The sequence below is a fragment of the Crocodylus siamensis genome, chromosome 6 (assembly GCF_052110815.1).
Source record: "Crocodylus siamensis isolate JL-2025a chromosome 6, ASM5211081v1, whole genome shotgun sequence".
Taxonomy (NCBI): Eukaryota; Metazoa; Chordata; order Crocodylia; family Crocodylidae; genus Crocodylus; species Crocodylus siamensis.
In genome coordinates, this window is record NC_143400.1 from 6,280,701 (window position 1) to 6,306,655 (window position 25,955).

Below are 25,955 nucleotides of genomic sequence, written 5' to 3' on the forward strand. Positions count from 1 at the left end.
AAGTCCGGATTTACATGGGTGCAATGAGCTTGGCCCCTTTACCCCGCCCAGGGGGCCGCGCCAAGCTGGGGGATGGGGGCTTGGCCGGGCTCCGCTCACGTGGCTGAGGGCACTGGTTCCCTGTGCCAGGACCTCCCTGGGGGTCCGGCGGTGCCCCCAGCTGGGGATTGCCTGACCCCACTGGGGCGGTTCCAGCTCAGCTCCCTGATGGCCTCAAACTGGGATCCTGAGCACGTGGGGCCTGAACCGTTGGGCACCAGCCAGGGGAAGGGGCAGGCTGGTGGGAGCCCTTCGCCCCCACGGACCCCACACATGGCCCTGGGGAACTGTTCCAACTCGCTTGCCGGCACCTGGTGAAGGAAACTTGAGCTCATGGAGGAAATTCCTGGGAAATCTCTGCCCTCTCGGCCAGCACACTCATGCCCAGGTCAGGGCCTGCCCCACCCCGCCCATGGCTCCCGGAACATCCTGACCAGCGCAAGCCAGGCTGTCATCCGGGCCAGGCGTCAATGGAAGGGCCACGGAGGCCGCAGCAATAGCGCATACAAATAACCCAGTGCTTCCTCCTTCCCACCTGCTGCGGTTCTGGGCCCGCGCTGTGGCGGGTTGTGGTGAGGCTGGGATCCGCTGGCGTTTCCTCCTCTTCCCCTGGGGCAGCCTCCAGGGGTGGGTGGAGGGGGCACTGGGAGCCACCCCAGTGCCAGGGGGCGGGAATGCCAGCCTTAGCCTGCAGCCTTCCTGCTGCCTGGATTTTCCAGGCCAGGCCAGGCCCGGGCAGGGTCCCAGGAACAAGGGAATCCCCTGCCTGACCCAGGCAGGAAACTCCAGGGACGGAGGGACTCAGAGGCGCTGCCCCATGTGTCACCTGCCTGGCAGGGCATGGCCCAGGCATCCTTGGCTCAGGATCAGGGCCATGGAGCCCCACGGCTCTGCTCTACTTAGCCCCCTACCCCAGTGAGCCCTGATACCCCCAAGCAGCAGGTCCTGGGGCAGGGGAGACTCCTGGGTTCCTCCTGGGAGAGGACCCAGGAGTCCCCAGCTTCCGCCCCCCACCCCCCCAGCTGCCATGTGGGCTGTGTCGCAACAGGGTGGGTGGGAGGATTGCAGAGGCGCGTGCAGTACCCGGCGCTGCAACACGGCTGGGTGGGGGTGCGGGGGGACGCACGCAGCTGGGCCAGGCCGGGTTTCATTGGGTAGAGCCAGGATTGCCCCAAGATCCATGAGCCAAGTACCCCCTGCCAGGGGGCTGGAGCCTCGATTGACCCAGCACCCCCCAGTATCAGGTGCTGAGGCAGCCTGGCTCAGGCTGGTGGGGGGTGGTACCAGTAGCACCCCTCAGTCCCGACCTGCTGCCCCCTATGCCCCCCCCCAGCCTGGCAGGGGCTGTTTGGGGGCATTACTGCCATAGCAGAGGGCAGTTCCTGCCCCTTCCCCTCTAACAGCCCTTGGGCAGGGAGGGGGACCCGCCAGGGGTGGTGGGCTGCCCAGGCCCCATCCTCAGCTCCGGGAAGGCAGTGGAAGGAAGGGGGGACCCCAGCGGGGTAGTCCCGGACTCCCGGGTGCCGGAGGGGGCGCTGGGAGCCCCGCCGCCTGGTTCCGCCCCCGGGGGCGCGGGGCCCGGACGCCTGGGCTCGGCTCGGCGGAGGGAGGGGGCTCGGACGCCCGGTCCCGTCCCGCGGCGAGGAAACACCCCGGGCTTTTCGGGGCGGGGCCGGTCTCGCTTCTGCTTTCGGCCGCTACCTGCGCCCGGGGCAGCCCCGCGCCGGGGCATAAAGAGCGGCGGCGCCGCCCGGCCCGCACCCCGGCCCCGCTCCGTCCATGGCCCCGGCCCGGCCCCGCCTCGAGCTCCTGCTCCCGCTCCTGCTGCTGCTCCTCGGGCCGGCCCGGGGGCTGCCGCTGCTCCGACCCGACTGGCCGGGCTGCCGGGACGCGGCGCGGCGCCTCAACCACCTGGTCCGGGAGCTGGGCCGGCCGCAGCCGCTGGTGCGTGCGGGGCTCGGGGGCGGCGGGCGGGCGGGCGGGGCGGGGCGGCGCAGCCCCGGGACTGACCCCCTCCCCCCCCAGGTGGAGCTGCAGGAGCAGAAGCCCGGGCAGGACCCGACGCCCCGAATCCGCTGCAGCGACGGCTGCGACCCCGGCGCGCTGAGCACCGACAGCTCGGTATGGGGCACCGGGACCCGACACGGGGGGCGGTTCCTGGGGCCAGGCATTAGGAAGAAGACCCGTCGGGGAGGAGGCAGGGGGACTGGGGGGGGGGCCCTGGCTAGGCTCTGTAGTGAAGGGGCAAGGGGGGGCACTTGAAGCAGAAAGCCCTTTGGGGTGGGGGCCCCTGGGCCCAGGTACTGGGCAAAGAGCAGTTCAGGAGGGTACCTGAAGGGGCAAAGCCTTAGAGATGAAGCGGGCAGGGACGCTGGGGGTCCCTAGGACTAGGCAGGGGGAGCAGGGAGGAGGCACCCATTTGCCCTAGGTGCTGGGGGACACCTACAGGCCCCATGCAGGGGGTATAGTGACTGCAGAGCACTAGCAGGTGGCTCTGAGCCCCCTGCACTACTATGGGGGGGATGGGGGAGGTCTTCCAGCCTGACCCTGCTTTCTCCCCCAGCACTGCCTGGACCGGATCTGGCAGGGGCTGCAGCACTACAGGGCCCTGCTGGGCTCCGAGGTCTTTGCTGGCTGCCCCCACGCCCCTGACGTGGAGGATGCCCTGGTGCAGCTCAGCCGCCTGCTGGAGGTGAGCGTGGGCTGGGGAGACAGATGGGGGACATCCCGATGGCAAGGGACAGAGCTCACGGGGTGCCAAGTCTACCGCCTGCACCCAGTGTGACGGCCTTGGGCTAGGGGGCAGGGAGCTGCTGCTAGCCCAGCACTATGGCCTCAGGTGCAGCGGCCACTGGGGGGGGAGAGTTGCCAGCCCATCACCATAACATGAGGCCAGGGGGGCACTCAGGGTACCTGGAGAGGTACTGGGGGGTGTGGGGGCTAGCTGCCTGCCCATCACTGTGGCCTCCAACCCAGCAGGCACTGAGGAAGTAGTTGCCATGGCATCAGGCCAGGCAGACACTGTAGGGAACCCAGGGGAGAGCACTGGAGGGGAAGTTGCCAGCCCATCCCTGTAGCCTCATGCCCAGTGGGCACTGGAGGACCCCCGGGGGGGGCATGAGGGGGGAGCCAGCCCCAGGCCCATGGGCTGAAGCCCAATACTGACCAGACCCCACCGGGGCTTTGCCTTGCAGCGCCCGGGGGAAGGGGATGCAGAGCGGTGGGGAGCGACGCCACAGACGAGCCTGCTCTGGGAGCGCAACATCGTGCAACACCGCACCCTGCGCCAGCTCCAGGCCTTCTCGGCTGTGGTTGCCCGTGTCTTCGCCCATGGTGCCACACTGCGCTAGGCCGCCTGGGGCCTCCCCAAAGTGGGCAGCTGCTGCCACTGGAACAGGGGGCAGACCCCCTCCCACATTCCCCACTTGTGTCCCCAAGCTGGGGCATGACCACTTTCTTGACTATGTATGGGGGGTCTTGTTCTAGAGCCCCCCCCATACTCTATTTATGGGTTATTTATGGGCTATTTATGAGTTTGTCTATTTATGCCCCCTCCAGGGGCTATTTATGGGTTTTAAAAGGGCCCCAGTGCCCACAATAAAGAGGGTTGATTGGTAGAGACTGGTCTGTGCTTTTTGGCTGGGGGGAAGGGGTGTGTGTGCTCAGTGGTGGCCCCTGGTGGTCACACCTCAAGACAGCAGGACCTAGCTCTGCCCTGTGGTGGGGGCTCCTGGTAAGGGTCTCGATTTCTGCCCGCCCCCCATGTACCACAGGTGGCTGTGAAAGGTCGGGTTTATTCACCAGGCTAGAGGTCCTGAGCTAGCAGGGCTCTGCCAGGACAGCAGCAGTACCAGGACTATGCCAGGCAGGAGACAGGCTGGGGGGAGAGGTGGGGGGGGGCTTTCCCACCTGGACTCCTAGGTTCTATTTAGTGACATCCTAACTGGATAAGGCACGGGGCTCCCCGCAGGCTGGGGCAGGGGGTGGAGCCCCCCCAAGACAAGGGGCATGGATGAAAGTGGGGGGGGGCTCCTGGCAGGGACAGGGGGGGCCCCCAGGCCCATCCATTTCTACCCCCGTAATTGCCATCACTGGAAGTCCCTGGGGTCGACCTGCAGAAAGGGGATGTCCCCAGCCTCGGCAAACAGAGACTCTGGGCTGCCTGCCTCCAGCAGGACCCCATCGTCCGGGGTCGGCATGTAGGGATCAGTCCCCAGCTGCAACACATCGGGCACGATGCCTGAGGGAGACAGTGGGTCAGGGGGCTGCCAGGCTGGGGAGGGCACTAGCACCCCATCTCCCCCCACGACCCTGCAGCAGACTCACCGTCCAGCACCAGGTCTTCCTCCAGCTGCTCCATGGCTCCAGGCTCCAGGCTCAACCCCTCAATGAGCTCCAGGGCCTCTGGCCCCAGCTCCACTACCAGGGCTGGGGCTGGGGCTGGGGCTGGGGCTGGGGCTGCAGCTACCCCCTCCTCGGTCTGGCTGCGAGGGTCATCTACCTGCCTGAGACCAAAACACCCCTGGTCAGTGCAAGGAGCTGGGGGTGGATGACTGGGCCCCCCCACACCAAGACAGGGCTGGAGCCCCCCTGCCTCCAACCCCAACACCAGGGGGTGCCCTCAGGCTGCATCCAGTAGGGCAGGACAGGGCACCTAGCTGCCTCACCTAGAGGAGACTGGGATGAGCCGGCGGTTCAGATACTTCTTCTGGGCCAGCAGATCCACTGCAAGAAAAAGGCAGAGGAGAGAGGGTCAGGGACAGGGAGGGGCTGGAGGTTGGGAGTGAGGAGCCCTAGTGGTAGTAAGGGGTCTCTGGCAGGAAAGGTAGTGCAGGTCAGGAGTGAGGGGCCCCAGTAGGCAGGGGGTTGTGGGTTAGGAGTGAGGGGCTCCAACAGCGGCTGCAGGTTGGGAATTAGTGGCCGTGTCGGGGGGGGGTCTGGGTAAGGAGTGAGGAGCCACGGCAGGCAGAAAGCAGGGGCTACACATCAGCGAGCAGGGAAAGCTGCAACAGGGAGCAAGAGGCACCAGTGTCACAGGTGGCCTGCGGGTCAGGGATGAGGGGCCCTGATTTTTTTTTTTTGTGGGGGGGCACGCACCTTTGCGGCTGTTGCTGTAATAGGCCCCAAAGGCCTCGTCTCGGGGCCACTTGGGGTACAGCAGTTTGAGCGGGTTCTCCGGCACGTTCTCGTGTGCCAGCATGTGGTAGTCACGAATGATGTCGGCCAGCGGCAGCGACTCCAGCTCCACCTTGGTGTAGGGCTCCACGGAGCAGAACTCGGGGCGGTCTGTGAGGGTGCGGGGGTCAGTGCCTGCCCCGGCGGCAGGAGAGAACCCAGGTGTCTGGGGGGCCCAGACCCCCCCCAAAACCCAGAGAACAGAGCCATTCATAACTGGTGCTGCCAAGGTGGGGGCCTGGACACCCGAGTCCTACTTCCAGGTGTTCGGGGGGGGGGGCCACAGGAGGAGGAGGCGGGCAGGGAGCCTGGACGCCTGGGTTCCTTGGCCAAGCACAGGGTGGGGAGTGGGGCAGGGAGCCCAGACGCTGGGTCCCTGGCTCACCGCTGCTCCCGTGCTCCACCCAGGTGAAGGTGATGCCGCCATCACGGCAGCTCTCGCTGAAGCGCAGCAGGAAGGTCCCAGTCTGCCGCCGCCGCAGCAGCTGCCGCTCCCGCTTCTTGCTCACAAAGCCCAAGATCAGCCTGGGGGGGGCCCCAAGGGGGGTGGCATGAGCCCCCCAGAGCCAGGGGCTGCCCAGCCCGGCCTCCCAGTCCCACAAGTCCTACCCATCCTTCCACAGCAGGGAGAGGTGCTTATGGATCAGCTCCAAGATCCCGTCCAGCCAAGTCCAGAAGGAGAAGCCAGGAGGGGAGTCCTGTGGGGAGAAACATTAGGCTGGGGGGCCAAAGGACACACATACACATACGCATGCACACCCCTCTCCCCCAAAACCCCCCTGCAGCCTCTTACCTTGGAGAACTGGATCCAGGTGAGGGTGCTCATGGGGGACGCATCTGCCCCTTTAAAAGGAGAGAGTCAGGGTCACTTGGGGGGTGGTGGGAAATGGCACTGGGGTCTAGCTGCCCCCCCTCAGGAAACCAGGTCCAACACTTCTTTGATAGAGAGGGAAACTGAGGCTAGGGTCCAGGCAGCCGGGCTCCTGGGGGACAGCCACATATCTCGGGGGGAGGGGGGCGATGACTGTAGAGCTCATGCTAAGCTGGGGCCTACTCACAAAAGTTAAAATACAAAATACTGGTAATAACCGCACAGGGCAGGAGGATGTAAGGTGGTGGCTCGGCCATCCGAGAAGAAACAAGGGATGTTTCACTTCCCTCTTATCTTACTCTATTCAAGTTAATTTTAAGCAGAGACTCCTGGTTGTCTGCTATGTAACCCCCTGAAAGTCTGCCCTTGACTGATTAGTATGGCAAATCTTTCTTTTCCAGTTAAATCCTGCTTAGGTGCAGGAAGAGCCATTTTTCATGTGTGATAGTCGTCTCCTCCCGATCTGCTTCTTTGATCTTCCAAGGACACTCCTCAAAAAACCCTTGTGGTTTTTTCCTGGTTGTTAATCAGCAGGGATCCGATTAAAAAAAAATAATCCCCATTTTTCAGATATAAAGATGAAACCCAAAATCCACATTTTTCTGCTATTAAAATGAAACCCCACTAACAATATAGATAGATATAATCATCTATCTATCTATATCTCTCTAATTACATATAATCTCTCTCTAGATACCTATATATATTAGTGGGGTTTCATTTTAAAATCACAGAACAGTGTAGATGGGGGGGGGGGGAGGGCCTGTATCCAAGAAGTGGCAATTCCCCCCCGCCATAATGGGGAGGTACCTAGAGGTGGCCATGTTACCCCGGTCCTTAACCATGCCAGTCCTTCACCCTACAGGCACCCTTGTTCTCACCTGCCATGTCTTGTTGGTATAATAAATATAGGGAGGTTGCCCTTGAGCTTTAGTTTTGGGAACGATTGGGTTAGATCCTATTAACCCTGTTGTTTCTACCCTATTTTGATCTCCCGCTTCACCGTGGCTGTTTCCCAAATCTCTCAGCTTTATGGGCTGTATGCGTGGCTCCAGCCACCCCTTTATAATGCCCCAAGCCTTGCAGATGATACAGGCGTCATCTTGCCTAGGCTTCTTATTAATTTGGCTCCTTGTCCTCGTCAGGCTCTCTGCAGCCCTGTCTCTGAGCCCTCTCTGGCTCCCTGCGGCCCCGTCTCAAGTACAGTGCTCTCTCTGGTGCCAGGGTCCCCATACTGCAGTGGGCCCCTATGAGGTCTCCTCCTTCCCCAACTAGCCTCACCCAAGCCACCGGTTGTTATCAGACAGCACACACCCAACCAGCAACCACCATGCTCTGCCCCTTTTAAAGAGGCAAACTCCCTCTCTGAGGCTCGGTGCCTAGTAGGCAAGGATACTTTATGGGCTCCTCGTGTCCCCCTTGTTCTAAGGGGAGCATATCTGCCAACTACCACATCTCTGGGCCCTTCCTTCTCATGGAGGCTTTGCCCTTTAGCTGCTGGTAAGGGACTAACTGCCTGGTCCCAGCCCTGGAGTTTATATGGGCCCAGGGCCCTGCCTCCTCCTGCCAGCTGCCCAGGTGCAGGTGCAGCCAATTCCCTCCTTAACCAGTTGTCCTGGCAACCTGCCCCTCAGTTCTCATCTCTGGTCTAAGAGGAGCAGGCACCTTAGTGCCCTGCTACATCCCCCAGTCAAAGAAAACCAGGATCTCTGTTAATCAGCTCCTTGATAGGTTCCAAACTTAGAACGTTTCAATTTGAATGAATTAGTACTGATAACCATTAAATGAGCAGTTTGATTAAGGGAGTTTTCCAGCCAGTTACTGGATGGGCCTCTCTATTTACACAGCTGCAGGAACACTTTGAAGATGCTAAAAGGGTAAGAGGAAGGAAACGGCTAACAAGAGTGAGAAATCTCGGACATGAAACTCCTGCTGCGCCAGCTCTTGAGAAGCTGAACAGAATCCGATGGCCTCCGTTCGGTGAGTTTGTCACCTTGCAGATAAATACTGGAGTTTACTTCTGTTTGGACTCATTTAACCTAGGATACTTGAAGTGCGTAAAGCCCTTCCTGTCATTTATCCAATGAGGTGTCATGTTAATCCTTTAATACTAGTCCGGGATCCCATTTTACTACCTAACAGCAGGGGAAAAACTGAGGTGTCCTGTGGAGGGGGGAACCCAAGTGTCCAGGGACCTTATTTGGCAGAGCCAAGGCCACCCCAAACCCAGGCCCCAGTGAGGGGGTGGGGTGTACCAACCCCTGCCCTCCCACCCTGTCATACCGAAGAGCTTCTCAGCCAGCATATGCAGTTGGTTGCAGTCCAGCCCACGCCCGGCAGCAGCCATGAACTGCCAGTTCAGTGCCTCGGCCAGCAGGTGCCAGGGAGCAGGGGGGGGCGTCTGGAAGAACAGCTGGTCCTGGGGCGGGGGGAAGCGGGATAGGATGAAAGCTGGAGGGGGGCAAGACCCTGGCCCCCCTCTGCAGTGCTCAGGTCTGAGCACCAGGGGGCACCCCCTGCCCCATTCCCCACCAGACTGGGGGAGGTTAATGGTGGGGGCGCTCTTACCTTGGGATCAGGGCTGAGTAGGTTGAACCAGAGGATGGAGGCCCAGGCAGCTGAGGCCTGGCAGACATTGGAGATGACCACCACAGGCAGAGTGGATGTCTGGGGGCAAGGGGGAGTTAGGGGGGCAGTAGGATGTCTGGGTCCCAGACACCCCCCCCACCCTTGGGCTGCAGCTGCTGTCCCCTTTCCTGCCTCCCAGACCCCCCCATGCTAAAGATAAAGGAAAATCAGGCATCTGGGAGTCAAGTTGTACCACTCCTCCCCTTTCTCCTCCGAGACCTGTCCCATCCCCACCACTCCCACATACGCATACTGAAGGGCTGAACCCATGTGTCCAGGAGTGCCCTGGCCCTGTCTTCTCTCACCTGCAGCTGCAGCTCCACGTCCTGGTACTTGTAGTCTAGCGTGAAGGTGATGAGGTGCAGCTCCTCCGTTATTGGTAGCAGGCCCTGAGGGGAGGAGTTAGAGGTCAGGGTCTCCCCAGCAGCAGGGGCCAGACCCCACCTGGGTTGTTTTTGAGGGGAGGAGCAGGGGGGCATACCTCACTGGCACCTTTGCTGCCCTTGCCAGAGCCCACAGCCTTCTGCTCCTTCAGTGTCTGCCAGGAGAAGATCAAGGTCATGATCAAGCCCCCCAACCCAGTGGCCCAGCAGGGCTCTGAGCTGCCCTTCAGGTCACCAATCCTCTCGAGGAACCCAGGTGTTTCCACCCCCCCCCCCCCAATAACTGGGAGGGAACCCAGGTGTCCAGGCCAGGTGGTGCCGCACCACATGGCGGAAGTCGCAGAACAGCCCTTTGCGATGCCTCTCGTCCAGCATTAGCGTCTTGTTGGGTGAAGTCAGGATGTTGAAGCGCCGGAACCTGGGGTGGGTAATGGTTAGTGACGGGGGCGGGGCATGTATCCCCACCCTGGCCTGGCTCTGGGGCCCCCCAGCCTGGCCCAGGCCTGGGGAGGGTCCCTGGAGAATGCCCCCCTGCCACAGGAGACTTCTCCCCTTCCCCTGAACATACCCAGTCCCCCCACCACCCGCCATGCCCCCTGCAGCTCTTACCCCTTCACATTTGGGGGATCCCTGGAGGAAGAACAAGCAAAGGTCAGGAAGATGAAGACCCGCCTCACCTCCCCAAGACACTTTTCCCCCCCCACCCCCAACTGGTGCTGGAGGGCTATGGGAAGGGACAATGGGACTCACTTGTCACACTCCATCTTCACCACCAACTGCTGGTTCCGGTCCTGCAGCTTCACCAGGAGCCTGAAGGGGGGCAGGGGTCAGCTGGGGGGTAATGCTGGGAGCCCGGTGCCCCTGTTGGGGGGTGGAGCCTAGAAAACAGGGGCATGGCTCACCTGATGCAGGTGGAGAACTTCTGGTTGGTCCTGAGCACCAGCTGGCGCCGGCTGGGGTGGGGCATGGCTGGCTGTTCCTCCACCACAAAGGCGCTGGAGGGTGGAAAATAGTGTGAGCCCAAGCCTTTGCCTGGCCCCCTAACCCCTCCCCGCCTGGCCCCGAGACCCCTCCCCACCTGCGCAGGAGGCTGGCAAGCTGCTCACGGATGCGACGGTCCAGCAGCCCCGGCTCCGTCTCCAGCGGGTCGTGCTGATAGCTGACCTTGGCACGCAGCTCCTGCAGCGTCCGTAGCACCCGCAGCAGCTGAAACAATGCCCCCGCCACCCCCGTGCACCTGCCCCAGGGGAGCAAAGTCAGGATGCTTGGATCACTGCCCAACACCTGGGTTTTGGCATGGGGGTGCGATGCCCAGGCTCCGCCCTGTCCGTGCTCACCAGGCCTCTAGGGAGTCCAAGGCTGTGTCATGGGGGGCGCCCAGGCAGGCTTGGCGCTGCCGCTCACGCCAGGCTCCCAGCTCCTGCAGCACGAAGTCCCGCAGCGTCTCCCCGCGCCCCAGCAGTGCCTGCATCTGTGCCAGCACGTCCTGGGCGGGGGGGCAAGGCATCAGGGAGGGCTGCTCTGCCCCCCCAAACCCCTCCCGGTACACCAGGACCCCAGGGCCCGCCTCACCTTGCGGCTCTGGTCCAGGCTGTTTAGCATAGCCTGCAGCTGCTGAGTCTGGGCCGGCAGCTCAGGGTCTGTGGGGTTTGTCCTCTCTGGAGAGGAAGAGTGGGGGGGGGGGTTGCCTAGTGCCCCCTGCAGCTGGCACTCCTGTCTCCATTGTGCCCTCCTAGCCCCCCAGGGTATTAATAAGGGCAATATCCAAGACCAGGCAAGGGAGCCCACCCAACCCCACATTAAACTCCCCCTTACTGTGTGCCTGGTTTATCTTGTAGACAAAGTCAAAGGTGTCCTGCAGCTCCTCCAGGTGCCGCACCGAGCGTTCCAGGTTCTGGGAGGCAGGAAAGACCCCAGAGCTCCGGGTTCAAATCCCATGGGGGAACACGGAGGGCATGCCCTGCAGGGAATAAGTGGGGGTCTCACCTGCATGGACTCCTGGATCTCGTTCAGGCGCTGCTCTATCTTCTGCTGTCGGTCTGTCTCCATGGGGGGGGCACTCAGGGGGCTGGCTCCTGCCTGCTGGGAGGGGGCAGGGGTTAAGTTGCCGTCTCCCCACACCTACCCTAGGGATGTGGTGCTGGGGGGGGTAAGGGGAGAAAGGCGTTTGAGGCATCTGCCAGTGACCCTCACTCCGCACCTGCAGCCCCTGATCCCCCCCACCCTGCCAGTGCACCACACTCCTGACCCGCAGCCACTGCCCCCACAGTTTCCCTCACTCCTGACCCTCCCCACCGCTTGCCTGCTGGGCCTCAAGCCCCAGGCTCAGGATCCTCTTCTCCTCCCGCAGCAGGTTGGCAATGACATTGGCCAGCTCCTCGGGGCACTCCTCATACCTGGCCTGGCAGACGGCAAGAGGGGGGCGAGGGCAGGGGTTAGTGCCCTGGGCACAGAGACTCCCCCAGCCCCTCTCGTGTCCCCCCACCCCCCTGTACCTGCAGATCGTGCTTGGCCTTGCGCAGGTTGTGCTGCAGCACAAAGCTGTCAGCCTCGGTGCTGCAGCGCCCATACTGCTCGTCCAGTTTTGCCAGCAGTGCGTACAGCAGCATGCGTGCCTGCGATGAGCCTGGCTCTGCCGCCTGCTGCCTGGGGGTGCAGCATGAGGGGCACGCATGGGGGGGAGCCCTGCAGGAGAGGGGCGCTGCACCTGCGTCTACTCCCCTGCATTAACCCTCCCCTGGCCACGGTGGGGGGCAGTTACCAGGCCTGGTCCTCGATCCAGGCAGCCAGGTAATGCCGCAGCTCCATGGGCAGCAGGTCGCTGTGATACAGCTGAAGCACCTGCTCCAGGTGGGTTCTGCCCAGCTCCTGCACCTTCTCCCACTGTGCCATGGCTGGGGGGGATATCTGCAAGGGGAGCCAGGGGGGAGGTGCTCAGAGCGCTGCACCTGGTCCCAAGGGGCAGCCTGAGGGTGGGCTGGGGGGGACTGGAGTGGGCTAGATATGCTCCAGAGCCAGGGCAAGCCCCTCCTCATCTCCCCCACACCCCTGGGCATCTGGCAGAGCCACACGTGGGTCCTTGAACCTGGAGCAGGGCATTCATGGTAAGCCTTGCCCCACTGCCCCGCCCCCCTGGTGGCCATGGCTTCATGTTGCCAGGCCCGGTCCCCCCGCCCCCAAGCCAGAAGGAGGGGCAGGAGGATGTGCAACCAGCAGACAATATTAGAGTGCCCAGCTGAATCCTGTGGGCTGCGGGAAGGGGTTTTCCCCGTTCCTCCGCCCCCTGCAGCCAAGTCAGGTCCAAAACGTCCCAACTCACGCCCCCTGCAACCCCTTTCCCCAGCGCCCGGTGGCTCCAGCTGATCTTTCAGCTCAGTGCATTCAAGCCCTCGTTACGAGGACATTTCCTGGCTCTTCTGTCTGTTTCCAGAGCCACGGGCAATAAGCCGAGGTGCAGCCGCCCAGGGCGAGTGATGCTTGCTGTGCCCTTCTCAGCCCCCCCTGGGCACGTGCCGGCCTCCTGCACAGCACCACCCCAGAGCAGCCCGTCTCCAAGCCCTGCACCCAGGGACACCTGGGGTGCTTCTGGCAGCTCCCAACACGTGGAGCAGGTCGTGGGGCACTTCCTGCCCCTGGACACTGACCCGCCCCAATAGCTGCTGCACAGGTGCCCACTTGCCCCATCAGTGCCTCCAAACTGTGCAGAGCCCAGGGACCTGCTGCTCACTACTGCCCCAGGCCTTTCAGGCCCCTCCAGCAGGCCCCACGGTCTGCTGCTGCCGGGAGGTTTATCAGCTCCCACCAATGCCTCCGTTCGTGCCCCTGGCTTGGCCTTGCTTCCCTTCCTGGGGGGGGCTCTGCTCCCCCCAGGGACACTGGTGGGGGGAAGCGGAGGGCACCAAGGGGCATGATGGCTGCAGGACCTGGCTGGTCGCCCCTGCAGAGCTGGGAGGCCAAAGCCCCCCCCAGGCCTGTCCCGGACACCTCGGCTCGTCCACTGGGGGAGACAGCCAGGGTCCAACTCCTTCCACCGCCCCCCCCGTCCCTGCACTGACCTCCCGCCCACGTCCCCCACTGCTGGGGCACAACCTGGGAGAGACCACAACCCTCGCAGCCTGGCCCCTCCATGCCCCCGCCTCCTCACCGCTGGGGCTCCGTGGGCAAGGGGCAGGGGGGGCAGAGCAAAGGTCAGGGCCAGGGGGTGGGAAGGGGCAGAACCCCCTGCAGCCAGCCGGGGAGGGGGGGTCATAAGGGCCAGCGGCTGCAGGAATGGAAACCGAAAGCACAGGACTAGCCCCCGCCCCGGGCACTGTGCGGGCAGACTCCCCCCTCCACTGCCCGGGGCGGAGGGCTGCTCCGTGCAAAGGTGAGCCCCCCTTCAGGTGCAGCCCCCCCCGCAATGACCCTCCCCTCCCGCGGGCCTGCGCGGGGCAGGAGCCAGGAGCTCCCTGCGCCGGGGCCCCCTACACCCCCACGTGATCGGGCCGCGCCGCCTGCCGGCAGTGGCCCCTCCCTTCACCTCACCTGCCCCCCGCAGTCCACCACCGCCGCTCCCGGACGAGGCCCCTTTAAGGCACCGTGCTAGCCGAACACAGCCCTCCCGCCGCTGCCCCAGCTCCCGGGTCCGGGGATTGGCTGGCTGGCGAAGCCGGCCACGCCCCCTCGGCGCGGCGGTGGGGGGAGGAGCAGTAGCGGGAGGGAAGAGCAACAGCCAGGCGCGCAGCCGGCTTCCCAGAAATGACGTGATGCGGGGCGGGGCCTGGATGGGGTAGGGGCGGAGCCTACCGGAAAGGGCGGGCCCGGCGCTTAAAGGCCCAGCACCATCACACCATTTTTTTTCCCCCAAATTTTTCTGTTCATCCGCAGGCCCCGCCCCCGCGGCCCGGGAGCCCACGGCCCCCGTCACCCCCGGCGGTGCCACCCTGGAGCAGACGAGAACCCAGGAGGCCGGCTCCCACCTTTGACCCCCTCCTGTGGTGCCACCCAGCGAGAGGACCCAGGAGTCAGGGCGCACAAAGCCGTGGCGCCACCTACGCCGTGGGCAGGAAAACGCAGGAGGCTGGGGGCAGTGCCCACAGCGGGGCAGGGGAGCGGGACTCACGGTGGGGAGGACGGGACAGCTGCCCCAAGTGCCACGTCAGAGCCCGTCTGCCCTTGGCGCCCTTGACTTCCCGGCCCCGGGTGACCCAGGTCGTGGTGACCATGGCAGGCCCAGGGTGGGGGCAACAACAGCTCCATGCCCCCCCCACCTAACACACAGCCCACGCCAGGCACTGACCAGACCACGTTTATTTCCTGGAGTCGAAGGCGTCTTCATAGGAAAGGGTCACGGGGCTCAGGCTGGGGCTGGGGGTCGGGGTCAGCGCCACGTCCTGGGTGAAGCGGCTGACCAGCGCGCGGACCCCGGCCTTGAGCCCCGAGCCCAGCACCGCGTTGGCCACGAAGCCGCTGGTGCCGCCCGTGAGCAGCGTGATGGTGTCGAAGCCCAGGTCCCAGGCCAGGTCCACGGCCCGCTCCTCGGCTCGCAGCACGCAGCTGTTGTAGGCGTAATACAGCCCCGTGCCCATGTTGTAGAAGGTGCTGACCACGGGCAGCCACGACACCACGGCGTGAATCTGCGGCTCCGTTTCCCCATCGCAGGCCTCGCGCCGCACCCGGTGCCTGCCTGTCCGCTGGCACTGATGCAGCCAGGCCAGGGCCCCAGGGGTGGCCACAAAAGAGGCACCTTGTAGCCCCACGACACGATAGGCGGTGGTGCCGTGGGGGGCTACGCCAGCACACGCGGGGCCCAGGCGGCTGCAGGCGGCAGTGGCGCCTGGGAAGGTGAGGTGGACACGGGCAGCAGGGCCCTGGAGCTGGACGCCAGGCAGAGGAACTAGCCCAGAGCAGCGCACAGGTGCCGCGCTCCACAGCTGCCCCAGAGGGGAGAGCAGGGGGGTCCAGCCCACGTGGGGCAGCCCGGCCATGCTCACGAGGAGGGCATTGGTATCGGGCACCTCCAGCATCGCATACAGCTCCAGCACCAAGGCCTCAGCTTCAGAGGCGCAGCCGGCACCATGCAGGGCTAGAGCCAGGGCGGCGCTAGCCAGGGCCCGGGGCAGCGGGGGCATCTCCGTGGAGCCCCGCAGGGTCTGGGGCAGCAGGTCGCTGCAGGAGACTCCCATGGCTGCAAGCCCCCTCTGTGGGGGCAGCCGCTGCGAGAGGGAGGCGAGGAGCAACCGGGCCGCGGCCTGGGGGGAGTCGGAGGGAGCTGGCACAGGGGTGCCGGCTGGGTCCCGGTGCTCAGCAGTACCCTGTGCTGGGGCAGACTTGGGCAGGACGTGGCCCTGGAGGCAGTGGCATAGCAGCAGCAGCAGCAGGAGGCGGCGCAGAAGTGACTGCAACATGGCAGAGGGATCCCTGTGCGGCTCTTGCACCCTACAGAGGGAAGGGGTCACAGCACCAAAAGCCAAGACCCCCACCCCACCAGCCAAGCAGAGTTTAAATACCCCCCAGCCCCAGGCAGACCAGGAACTCGTGGAACAGGACTGCCACCCAGCACAGCTCAGGCCTCATGGCTCCAGCTGGGGGCCCCCGCTAAACCCTTGTGTGAAGCCCTCATCCACATGGCGCGCCAGCACAGCCGTACCAAGTCACCCAGCGCTGTGGGGCCCAGCCCAGTCGCATTTCCACCGGCTGCCGCAGGGTGTGGGTGGGATACGGAAGGGGGTCCCGGCCCTGGCTGGCATGGGGTGGGGGTAACTGGGAGGGGGTCTCGTCCCCAGCTCACCTCTCAGCTGTCATGCGCTGGTGTTGGTGCCCAGAGCTGGGCCGTGTGGCTCTGGTTATATGGGGGGTGGGGGGGAGCACTGACCTGTTATCACCCATTGCGACACCACTTCCCAGCAGCCCCCCCTACCCCTGCTGGGCAGACAAACCCAGGGCTGCTCCAACATGGGTTTATTTAACTATGAACATGGAGAAAAAACAGGACTTATCAAACAGTCTCTGGAATAAAAACAGAATAAAAAACTGACAGTAAAGGGTGGGGGAAGAGCCCTCAGTCTTCATCCTCATCCTCGATGTGCAGGTGCTTCCTCCTGCCGGGTGCCGGCTCCTGCTCCCTGGGGTCCCCCCAGGCCGGCTCTGCAGCTGCAAGGAGACCCAGGGGTGGGAGGGCCGTCGGGGGGGGTGACCCCTGCCCCTCCTCCCTCCAGCCCAGCACCTGAACCACCCCAGAGCAGCAGTGACCCCCCTCCTGTGGAGGAGTGCAGTGCGGTTCCAGCTGACCTGGGCTGTCTGGGTCGTCCTCTTCCTCACTGTCCAGCCAGCGCCTGCGCTTGGGTCGGGGCTGAGAGGGGCCGGGGTCTTCCCTGCACAGATAGGAAGAGATTAAGGAGGAGCCACTTCCCCCCACCCCCCAGTGTGGGCAAAGCTCCAGGTGCAAGCAGGAAACTGAGACATGGGCCCAAGGGCAAGGGAGGAGACAGTGGCAGAGGTAGGAGCAGGGCAGGAACAGGCACCAGGGCCCCCCACACTGGTGGCAGCAAAGGGACCCAGGCATCTCGGCTCCCCACTGCCCTTCGTGCTGCTCCCAGCCCCCACCCTCAGCCAGACCAGGAGGGAACCCAGGCATCCAGGGCCCTGCGCCCGATTCTCACCTCTCAGAATCGGACCCGGGTGACTGCTCCGGGCTGGACGATGTGGCCCCTGCAACACGGAGGGGGGTCAGGGAAGGGAAGGGCAGGGCAGGGCAGGGGGCATGGATCCTGGGGAGCTCCCCTGACACCTCCAGCCCCTCACCTGGTGCCAGCTGCTTGCTCTGGGCCAGCTGCAGGGTGCGCATGGCTTGGGCTTGCTGCTCCATGTCCCCCACAGCCTCCTCCTCCTCCGCGGGGTCTGGCCCCCTGGTATCCCCCTGGGCAATGGAGGCGGCCGCCTGGCGCAGCTGCAGGGGACTCAGCGCTGCTGGGATGCGCCAGAAAGACTCCTGGGAAGGGAATGAGGCAGTCAGTGCCAGGCCTGAGTGGCGGGGCTCTGCCCATGCTGCCTCCCTGCAGCGGGGCCGGGGGGGAGGGTCCTACCTGCTCACTGGCTGGGGGCCGCAGGCCCAGAGCACGCAGCAGACGCTGGAACCGTGGCTCCTCCATGGCATCTTCGTTCTCCTCTGATAGTGGCACCAGCGGCACCGGCTGAGCCAGGCCTGGGCCAGGGAGAGCGGGTCAGTGTAGCACCCCCAGCCCTAGTGGGGGCCAGGACAGCAGGACCCCTGATCCTCCCCCAACACGGAGACCCTGACTCACGGGCCTGCTGGCGGTCGGTGGCAGTTCGGCGCAGGCAGGTCATGAGCCACAGCAGGGGCCCGGTCAAGCCTGGGGGCAAAGGTAGGGGTGAGGGGGAGAGATGCACCCCCCAGCCCCCCATTCCCCAATCCTTCCCCCCACTCACCATCCTGCTGCAAGCTCTGGGCCAGCTCCGGGGCTTCCCCTGCGGGCACCAGCTCCCCGACCTCTGCTTCCATGCGGCCTTCCTCTTCCTCCTCCTCCTCTTCGCCCATGTTGCCCTCCTCATCCTCGTCCTCCTGGTGTCCAGCCACAGTTACGTCCTGGGGGGACTCGTCCAGGCCCTGGGGGAGGGGGGTGTCTTTGTTAGAGCCGCATGTTCTGCAACGCACACACGAGCATAGCCACAGGCACTGTCCCCACCAAGCTTTACAAGGACTCGCACGCCCCAGCACGCATACACGTAAGTCAGGCAGCCCACACAGCGCGCTCCTGTCAACCACCCTGCAGACACACTGGGTCATGCACCAATGCGGCCAGCTACCTCACACACATCTTGGACCATGTGTTGCCTGTACCAGGGCACCTTGCACACCCACCCAAGGCAGCCATACCACGAATGTGTCATTCCATGCGTGCACATGTACTGCTGGTCTTCATAGCAGGCCATACATGTGGTTCAGGATGTCACCCCTCCCCCCACTCCCCTTGTCCATCATCCTAGGTGCTACATGTCTCACACACACACATGTGCACACACACGTACTGGGCCTGGCTTCCTCCGGCGTTTCTTGTAGAGCTCTTTGCGCTCCGACACCAGCCCCAGGCTCAGCAGCTTGTCCATGACACGGGCCCGGGACCGCCTGGCCGTGAGGTGCCGCAGGATGTTGCCCAGGATGTCTGGGAGGCAGGGGGGGCATGAGTGGGGGGTCCCTACCCAGCCCCCGCCATCCCCCCCACACACACACACTCACCATCCGTGCCCTGGAACTCCTCAAAGAGCCGCTGTAGCTCCAGCTCCTGCTCCTCTGTCCACAGCACTATGTTTGTCCCCTTCCTGCCAAGCCAGGGGGTTCACTTGTCTATCCAGTGTCTGTCCCCCACCCCTGCCCCAACTGAGCAAGGGCATGAGGAGGGGGCTGCACCCACAGAGACAGCAACGGAGCTGGGAGAGAACCCAGGCATCCAGGGTCCCAGACTCCCCCTGCTCTAACCCCCCAGACCTCACTTCCCTCCCACTGCAGGGAGAAAACCCAGGCGTCCGGGCCGGGCTCTCTGCTCCTGTAACCCCTAGGCCCGGGGGCTGCTGCAGGAGCCAGCACCATGGCAGGACTGCCCTGCTCCCTCAACCCCCGTGCTCACCTGGGTGGGGGAAAGTCGTGGGCACTGTGGGCCAGCCCTAGCTGCACCAGCTGCTTCACCACCTGCTTGCGGGTACGGGCAGGGCCGGGCAGATGCGACAGGATGTGGCCAATGACATCGTCGTCTGGGAGGGAACAGAGGAGCATTTGACCCCCTTCCCCCAAACTGCTCAGGGGGCAGGGAAGCCACTGCAGCACTGGAGGGTGGGAACTGAGGCATAAGGTGCCAGCTCCCTGCTCTAGCCATGGGACCCAGAGCTGGGAAGGGGACTCAGGTGTCCAGACTCCCCCCAGGCCCTGCCAAGTGTGTGTGTGTGGGGCGGGGGTGGGCGCTGGCTGGTACCTTTCCTCTCCTTGACCTCCAGGTACAGCTGGCGCAGCTGTTCCTCCTCCTCCTCTGACCACATGGGGCCGCATCGGGCACTGGAGCTGGGGGAAGATGCTGGTCACGACCCTCCAGCCCCCTGCCCCTGCCAGCCAGGCCCCTGGCAAGGGGCATAGCAAAGCATTCTGGGTTTGGGTGACCCAGGTCCGCTCCCCTGCTGCCCCATGCCAAGCAAAGCCCACCCCCAGGTCTCACCCCTGGGGCTCATAGGTGCCGTAGCCCTCAGTCATCTCCCGCACGGCGCCCATGCCCTTCCAGAACAGCAGCTCCACGAAGGCCTTCTGGTTGGCAGCCACCAGCGCAAAGAACTTCCCCACCACGTACTTGGCCAGGGTCACTAGCTCCTGGGGGATCAGAGGTCACCACACCCAGCTGCCACCCACTCCACAGGACAGGGGTGGAGGCACAAGCTGGGTCTGACCTGGGGGTGCTGGGAGGGGTTCGAGGGGTCAGGTGGGACTGTCCTGGGAAACCACTGAAGTGTCAGATGTACTGACCTGGAAAGTGGTGGGGGCTAGAAGGGGTCAGAGGTCACTGACCTGCGGGATGGCAGGAGGTGACAGAACGCACTGACCTGGGGAGGGTTCAGAAATCAGGTGGGATCAGGGAAGGGTCAGGAGTCAGGCAGTATCAGGGACCTGGGGGGCGGTGGGGGGGGGGGGGAAAAATCGGGGGGTCAGGAGGCACTGACATGGGGTTTGGGGTCAGGCAGCGTTGGGGGCACTGACCTGGGGGGCAGCTGGGTCATGCAGCAGACGGCGGAAGGTGCTGAAGAGCGAGAGCTGGCAGAGCAGGCCGGGCATGCCCAGGCCTCGCGCCAGGCGCTGCAGCATCCGCGCCACGTAGTGGTTGGTGCGCGGCCCGTTGCGCTCGTAGTCCCGCAGCAGCAGCCCGTAGGCGCGCAGCACCGGCACGCATGCGAACCTGCCACCCCCGCAAATGCCATAAGCCAGGCATCCTGGGATAGCCCCACACCTCCAGTCCCACCGCCATGAGCAAGACCATCCTGGGATATCTCTGTCCCTCAAGCACTACCTAGCCCTGAACAAGGCATCCGAGGATAGCCCTGGCTCTGCCCTGACATAAATGAGCAAAGCATTCTGGGATAGCTCTGCGCCCGACTCCTACCCTGACACCCCCTGAACAAAGTATTGTGGGATGGCCCCACCACTCCACACCAGCCGCCATGAGCAAAGCACCATGGGATCGCTCTGCCCCGCTGGCCCCCAGCGCACCTTCCCTCCCAATCCACAGCCCCTTGCTCCCCCTGGTGCCCTGCACTGGGTGAGTAGGGCATCATGAGATACCCCAGCTCACCTGCCCCCTCACTCACCGCTTGAAGTAGTCCTGAAAGCTGAACTCCTTCTCCGACACGCGGACAGCCTCCAGCTCCTCGTCTTCATCCTCCTCCTCGTCCTCGCCTCCCTCCGGCTCCTCCGCTTCGGCCTCCGCTGGCCCTGCATGGGGAGGGGGTCAGCCCACATGTGTGCGCATGGGACTCCCAACTTGGGCACAGCCAAGGCATGCGGGGGCTAAGCCCGGAAGGGCAGAGGGCATGGACACCCCCCACCCCCGACTGCAGGCACAGCCAGGGGGACTCACGGGGCAGCGGAGCAGAGAGGATCTGCTGCAGCAGCTGGATCTCGTCATCCAGGCTGGCGTTGGGGACCCCAAACACATCACCTTCGGGCCACACCTCCCTGGAGGTACAGGGCAAAGGTCAGAGGTGGGGGGCATGGGCCCTCCCAGGGCAGATCCCTGGGTGGGGGGAGCAGGAAGCTGTACCTGGAGGCGCGTAAGAGGGCCAGGGCACGGGGAGCATCACCGGCCACCAGCCCAGTTTGGATCCGCGCCAGGGCCTGCGCCCGCTGCTCCTCCACTGGCGTCTCAGCTGCAGCGTCAAAGGGCACTGGCACCTCCTTTGGCAGCTCCTGCAGGCACAGGCATGGCCGGGGTAGTGGGCGAGGGCACGACCAGGCCCCTCCTGTCCGAAGTGGGGATTCTCTTCCCTTCGGACCTCAAACTCTGAGTACAGCCCCCGCCAGCCAGGTGTCCCCTTACCTGGGCACAGACTTGGAGCTGGGCCTCGAGCCTGGGCCACAGAGCATCCAGCTCAGCGGGGCTAGGGGACGCCGGGGTCGGGCGTGCCCGGGGCTTCTTCCTCCGGCGCTGCTTCTTGTTCTGCAGGACGGACAGTAAGACCGGGGAGAGCAGAACCATCCCCCCTGCCCCCCAATCCTACCTCCACCCCCCGGGACACCTGGACAACAAGGCTGCGGCGCTGGCGGCAGAAGCGCTCGAGCAGGCGCAGGAAGAGGTGCGTGGCCCCAGCCAGGTCCCGCAAGAAGGCGCGGGGCTGCTGTGCTGCGTTGAACTTGCGGAAGAGAGTGAGGAAGAGCTCGCGGAACTCCAGCACGTAGAAGATGTTGTCTGGAGGCGGCAGGGGGCATCAGCACCAGGGCCCCCATGCCCCCGGCTGGGGGCAGGGGAGGGGAAGCGGGGTGGGCACTCACTCTTGAGGACGTGGCTGCCGCGGCGCACAGCCGGGTCGGGTGCCCGGTCCATCTCCTGCAGGCTCAGCAGCAGCTCCTGGTAGGCCTTGAGTGCCAGGTGCATCCTGCGGGGGGAGATGCCAGCTCCTGAGACCCCCACAAGGGGATGGGGAGAGAACCCAGGCATCTGGGCTCCCAGCCCCGCTGCTCCCACCCCCACAGCCTTGGCCCTCCTCCCAGAGCTGCGGGGAATCCCAGCATCTAGGTGGCACCCACCTGCGGGCCCAGGCAGGAATCTGGGGCTTGTCTATCAGCATCATCTCATAGCAGAAGCGCAGCTGCTGCTCCACGGCGTGGAAGGCACTGACGCTGAGCGCCTCCGACACCAGCTCAGCCCGGAATCCGCGTGCCCGCGAGAAGCCCAGGAAGAAGCTCAGGGCCCAGAGGTAGAAGGTCTCATCGTGATCCTCCGCCCGTGCCCGCCCCAGCTGCTCCTGTGGGGGGCAAGGGGTAGCACAGCGGGCGCTGAGGGACAGGGATGGTCCCCCCAGGTCCTGCCCACAGACCCCGCTCCAGCTCCTGCCAGCTCCCCTTTGCCCTTCCTTGCCTCTTGAGCCCTGCTGGTGCCCCTCACTCCCAACCCGCAGCCCCCTGCTCCCCCCACCCACCCCGTGCCCCTTATTCCCAACCCGCAGCCCTGCACCTTGACAAGGGCCATGAGGCGGTTGAAGCCGGAGCGCAGAAAATCCTCGCAGAAGCCGCGCAGGAAGAGCCGCACGTTCCGGGCTGAACGGCGCCGCGGGGTCGGATCGGGAGGGGGCTGCCGGTGCCGTGGCACCCGGGCCCCTGGCTTGCCCAGGTCTGAGCTGTAGTGACACACCTGGGGTGGGGTGAGACAACATGTCAGCTCCCATCTCCCTCCTGGGATCTCCCCCAGTCCTGTGAACCCCCCTCAGCCCCGGTGCCCCTTGCTCCTGAACCACAGCCCTCAGCCCTCTCCTGGGATCACTCACGTTGTGCAGCCCCTTGTGAAACACGACGTCTCTGTCTCCGATCGACTTCAGGCCCTGGATGATGTAGGAGCCGCCGAAGCGCGAGTGCCTGGTGGGGGCAGAGAGATGAACGTCATTCGGGGTGGGTGACAAGCAACAAGGCTAGCACCAGCCCCTGTCCCCCAGTGCCCCTCACTCCCAACCCACAGCTCCCTTCCCCCCGGTGCCCCTCACTCCCAATCTGCAGCCCTGCCTAACCTAGTGCCACGCTGCCGCAGGCGGCTCCTGCGCTCCACCATCTCCCGCTGCCTCAGGGCCTCCAGCTCCCGGGCGTCCTCATCCTGCTGCGCTGCTATGCGGGGCTGGCCCGTGGCTGCCAGCTGCTCCGGTGTCTGGGGGGGTGAGGCACGAGGTGATCACAACCCCCTGGCATGGCAGCAGCTGCCTTCCTCCTACCTGTGCTGTGCCGTATCCTAGCATGCCATGCTCCCCAGGGCTGGGGGCTGTGCAGGGCAGTGGACCCCCCACACGGCTGCAAGAGGGTGCATGCCCCAGGCATGGTACTGCTAACCCAGAGCCCTCTGCCAGCCCCAGCCCTACCGATGCCTCTCACTCCCAACCCACAGCTGCCTGCCCCACCGATGCCCCTCACTCCTGACCTGCAGCCCCCTACCCCCCAGCTGACCTGGTCGCGCAGCATGAGGGCGATGACCTCAAGGACGTGCAAGGCCCACTGGGCCTCACTGGTGGCACAGGCCAGGAACTGGAGCAGATCATCCATGCCGCTGAGGTGCACTGCCCAGAGCACCCGGTCATGGGCACTGGCATCATCATCCACGCTCTGCCAGGGCAGGGGGGGCACAGACCTGAGGGCATGGGGGGGCAGGGCACCCCAGACCCAGGGCAGGGCCCCTCAGGCTCTAGGCACCAGCTCCAGAATGGAGTCAGACCCCCCCACAAGAGCAGAGACCACCCCTCAGGCCCCTCTCCAGTTGCTCCCCGCCCACCACACACCTTCTCCTCCGTGGGCTCGGCCGGGACGTGCAGCACGTTGCGCACCAACAGCAGGATGCGCTCGATGAGCAGCGCGTCCTCCTCCTGCCGCTGCTCCCAGTCCTGAGGGTGTCAGGGGGGCTCAGCCATGGGGGCTGGGGGCAGAGACATTCCCCCTTGCCCCAGCCCCGCCATGGGAACAAAGGGCATGATTCATGCAGGCTCCTCTGGATCCACCCCCCAGCTCAGGTTATGGGGAGGTCATGGCGGGGTGGGCAGGACTTACCAGCTGCAGCAGGTCGTAGAGCTTCTCGCTGAGGACCCCGAAAACCTTCTCACTGGCAAATGCCTGCAGTGGGGGAGGAAGCCTGGTCATGGGGGGGGCCCAGAGAGCCCCCCATGCCCCCCCACCCCACAGGACTCACCTCCTTGTAGGCCTGCAGGTGCGACGTGATCTGGAGGAAGTGGTGCCGCTCGCCAGGGACCTTGGGCACCTTCCCAAAGCACAGCAGAGCTGGCTGGGTCAGGTTCACCAGCAGCCTGGGGGGCAGAGGTCACAGAGGTAGAGGTCACGGGGCGGGGGTGGGGGCAAGGGATTGCCAGGCCCCGAATCTCTGCTTCCAGCAGAGGTGGGACCCAGGCATCCGAGCCCCACAACCTGAGCAGAGAGGAGGCAGGGCCGGGGTCTCTGCCTGGGCTGCAGCATTGGATTCCACTAGGCTTTGGGGTGCGGGGGTTGTGGGACAATCCCAGCCCCAGTGCATGCTGGGGAGGGGGGGCACCTGATGATGGCGTCGAAGAGCTGGGCATCACTGGCGTGCTGCACCAGCAGGGGCAGCAGGTCGTTCTGCAGGATCTGGGCATCCCCCAGCTGCTGCCGCACGTCACGCGTCTCATCCTCATGGCGCAGAAACCGGATCAGGTCCTTCACGCTCTCTGTGGGGTGGCGGGGGGAGGAAGAGCATGAGACCCCCCCCACGGGACCCAGCAGGACATGGGGGGAAGCCAGGGGTCCTGGGCACCAGCACCTGCTTGGAGCCCTGTGGAGGGATGGGGCAGCCCCCCCAGCACCAGCCCCGGATCGGGGCCCTACCAAGGCAGTCGGGTTCCTTGTGGTAGGTGTCGCCCTCCAGGCACCCGAGGGCGCTGCACGTGGCCAGAAGCTCGCAGTTCATTTTGCCCTAGGGGGGCAGAGGCATTGAGACCCTGTGTCCAGCCCCCGCCAGGGCAGAGCCCAGCTCCACCCCCTGCCCAGCACTGTGATCCCTCCTCCAGAACCGGGGAGAGCCCAGGGGCCCCAGCTTCCCATCCACCTCCCCAGACCCATCAGAGCCCCCCTCCCCTCTTCCAGCAGAGATGGGACGCAGGCATCCAGGGAGTCCCGGGAGAAGCCCCGAGAACCCCCTCTTCCCTGGTCACTATGGAAATGGGGGGGGGTTGCTAAGCAACATGGACCCTACTTCCTCCTGAGCCAACGGGGCGGGTTGCTGATGCCATATATGCAGGGACCCAGGCCCCCAGCCCCCACACTGGACCACCCGTCCCACCATGCAGGGACCCAGGCGTCCAGGCTCTGGGCTCCCACCCGAAGGACCCGGGGATGTGGGCTGCAGGCCCCCCAGAGGGACCCTGGGCCCGTCTCTGCCCCTGCTCCGCTCCCAGGGCTGGAGAGAGGAAGCCCAGGTGTCTGGGCAGAGCCAAGCAGCCCCCCCAACCTGCAAAGCCTGGGGGGAGCAGGGGGCACCGCCTGGCCCTGCACTGGGGGGGGTAATGCACCCCCCGAAGCTAACTCGGTCCTGGATACCCGAGGTCAAAGGTCAGCTGGAGCCTGCAGAGCCGGGCACCCAGGAGTCCTGGCTGGGGGGGGGGGTGTTAGGGCCGAGGGGGGCAGAGGGGCCGGGATTAGCCCCTCACCCCAACCCGAACCCCTCCTAGCCCCGTGCCCAGGGGCCGCCTCCAGGGGGCTTGGGGCGACCCTGGCCCAGATCCGGCCCCCAAACCCTCTCATTGCAGGGCCCCGATCCGGATTCTGCACCCCACCCCCCCGGCCACGGACGGCCCCGATCCGACCCCGCACGCACCAGCCTAGGACACCCTGCGGACCCCACCGTCACCAGCAGCGCAGCTCCCGCCAAAACCCTCAGGCTCCGCCCCACCAGCGGGTCTTAAAGGGGCCGCGACCCCGTGAGCACCACGGGGGACAGCCAGCCAGCACTGCTGGGGAAACCGAGACATGGGCGGGCACCGATCGGATCGGAGCTGAGCCCAGACGTCCCGCCTCACCCCCCACTTGCAGCGCGGGTCGGGGTGGGGGGGAGGGCTTGGGATGCACCCCTCCGCACTAGGGTACACGGCCCCTTTAAGAGCCGCCTGAG

General features: G+C 64.9%; 4 protein-coding genes across 6 annotated transcripts; 1 reads left to right on the forward strand and 3 right to left on the reverse strand.

The window, feature by feature from the left end:
* Positions 1 to 158: 158 nt before the first annotated feature.
* IL23A (interleukin 23 subunit alpha) lies at positions 159 to 3,389 on the forward strand. 2 transcript variants are annotated; one of them, XM_090053674.1, is made up of 4 exons: positions 159 to 1,983; positions 2,065 to 2,160; positions 2,603 to 2,731; positions 3,234 to 3,389. In XM_090053674.1, exons 1-4 carry the CDS (start codon positions 1,819 to 1,821, stop codon positions 3,387 to 3,389), a joined length of 546 nt encoding a protein of 181 aa, XP_089909800.1. In that variant the 5' UTR covers positions 159 to 1,818. The 2 variants fall into 2 exon arrangements, with proteins under 2 accessions (XP_089909800.1, XP_089909799.1); XM_090053673.1 differs by having other exon boundaries at positions 159 to 2,160.
* Positions 3,390 to 3,466: 77 nt separating this feature from the next.
* Positions 3,467 to 13,785, reverse strand: STAT2 (signal transducer and activator of transcription 2). The gene is made up of 24 exons (XM_090053664.1): positions 13,621 to 13,785; positions 11,858 to 12,003; positions 11,592 to 11,742; positions 11,399 to 11,497; positions 11,083 to 11,175; positions 10,912 to 10,990; positions 10,669 to 10,754; positions 10,434 to 10,582; positions 10,175 to 10,333; positions 9,999 to 10,091; positions 9,847 to 9,906; positions 9,706 to 9,726; positions 9,421 to 9,514; positions 9,195 to 9,251; positions 9,019 to 9,102; positions 8,654 to 8,752; positions 8,369 to 8,504; positions 6,008 to 6,057; positions 5,824 to 5,912; positions 5,600 to 5,739; positions 5,137 to 5,325; positions 4,707 to 4,764; positions 4,366 to 4,544; positions 3,467 to 4,279 (listed from the first exon to the last, which is right to left on the reverse strand). Exons 2-24 carry the CDS (start codon positions 11,986 to 11,988, stop codon positions 4,128 to 4,130), a joined length of 2,448 nt encoding a protein of 815 aa, XP_089909790.1. The 5' UTR covers positions 11,989 to 12,003; positions 13,621 to 13,785; the 3' UTR covers positions 3,467 to 4,127.
* A 582-nt stretch (positions 13,786 to 14,367) lies between these two features.
* Positions 14,368 to 15,981, reverse strand: APOF (apolipoprotein F). Its single transcript, XM_090053665.1, has 2 exons — positions 15,866 to 15,981; positions 14,368 to 15,513 (listed from the first exon to the last, which is right to left on the reverse strand). Exons 1-2 carry the CDS (start codon positions 15,961 to 15,963, stop codon positions 14,385 to 14,387), a joined length of 1,227 nt encoding a protein of 408 aa, XP_089909791.1. The 5' UTR covers positions 15,964 to 15,981; the 3' UTR covers positions 14,368 to 14,384.
* Positions 15,982 to 16,090: 109 nt separating this feature from the next.
* TIMELESS (timeless circadian regulator) lies at positions 16,091 to 25,798 on the reverse strand. Of its 2 annotated transcripts, none has more exons than XM_090053662.1 (30): positions 25,662 to 25,798; positions 24,674 to 24,761; positions 24,363 to 24,516; positions 24,006 to 24,120; positions 23,867 to 23,929; positions 23,602 to 23,703; positions 23,273 to 23,428; positions 22,846 to 22,979; positions 22,609 to 22,696; positions 22,299 to 22,475; positions 21,872 to 22,089; positions 21,617 to 21,720; positions 21,364 to 21,533; positions 21,165 to 21,284; positions 20,889 to 21,034; positions 20,706 to 20,803; positions 20,437 to 20,560; positions 19,832 to 20,027; positions 19,299 to 19,447; positions 19,062 to 19,147; positions 18,720 to 18,843; positions 18,332 to 18,414; positions 18,124 to 18,257; positions 17,524 to 17,701; positions 17,379 to 17,447; positions 17,160 to 17,278; positions 16,879 to 17,065; positions 16,737 to 16,785; positions 16,366 to 16,448; positions 16,091 to 16,227 (listed from the first exon to the last, which is right to left on the reverse strand). In XM_090053662.1, exons 2-30 carry the CDS (start codon positions 24,753 to 24,755, stop codon positions 16,136 to 16,138), a joined length of 3,600 nt encoding a protein of 1,199 aa, XP_089909788.1. In that variant the 5' UTR covers positions 24,756 to 24,761; positions 25,662 to 25,798; the 3' UTR covers positions 16,091 to 16,135. The 2 variants fall into 2 exon arrangements, with proteins under 2 accessions (XP_089909788.1, XP_089909789.1); XM_090053663.1 differs by lacking the exon at positions 25,662 to 25,798 and adding an exon at positions 25,385 to 25,632.
* Positions 25,799 to 25,955: the final 157 nt, after the last annotated feature.

Excerpts from the sequence above, each read along its gene's own strand:
- IL23A (XM_090053673.1), top strand. The coding sequence starts at position 1,819 with ATGGCCCCGGCCCGGCCCCGCCTCGAGCTCCTGCTCCCGCTCCTGCTG. Across the intron at positions 2,161-2,602 it reads CGCTGAGCACCGACAGCTCG|CACTGCCTGGACCGGATCTG; the intron begins GTATGGGGCACC and ends TTTCTCCCCCAG. Across the intron at positions 2,732-3,233 it reads AGCTCAGCCGCCTGCTGGAG|CGCCCGGGGGAAGGGGATGC; the intron begins GTGAGCGTGGGC and ends TTTGCCTTGCAG.
- TIMELESS (XM_090053662.1), bottom strand. The coding sequence starts at position 24,755 with ATGAACTGCGAGCTTCTGGCCACGTGCAGCGCCCTCGGGTGCCTGGAG. Across the intron at positions 23,429-23,601 it reads CCGAGCCCACGGAGGAGAAG|AGCGTGGATGATGATGCCAG; the intron begins GTGTGTGGTGGG and ends CTGCCCTGGCAG. Across the intron at positions 16,786-16,878 it reads GAGCAAGCAGCTGGCACCAG|GGGCCACATCGTCCAGCCCG; the intron begins GTGAGGGGCTGG and ends TCCGTGTTGCAG.
- STAT2 (XM_090053664.1), bottom strand. The coding sequence starts at position 11,988 with ATGGCACAGTGGGAGAAGGTGCAGGAGCTGGGCAGAACCCACCTGGAG. Across the intron at positions 9,727-9,846 it reads GTGAAGATGGAGTGTGACAA|GGATCCCCCAAATGTGAAGG; the intron begins GTGAGTCCCATT and ends TTCTTCCTCCAG. Across the intron at positions 5,326-5,599 it reads GGTGGAGCACGGGAGCAGCG|ACCGCCCCGAGTTCTGCTCC; the intron begins GTGAGCCAGGGA and ends GCACCCTCACAG.
- APOF (XM_090053665.1), bottom strand. The coding sequence starts at position 15,963 with ATGGGTGATAACAGGTCAGTGCTCCCCCCCACCCCCCATATAACCAGA. Across the intron at positions 15,514-15,865 it reads CAGCGCATGACAGCTGAGAG|GGTGCAAGAGCCGCACAGGG; the intron begins GTGAGCTGGGGA and ends TTCCCTCTGTAG.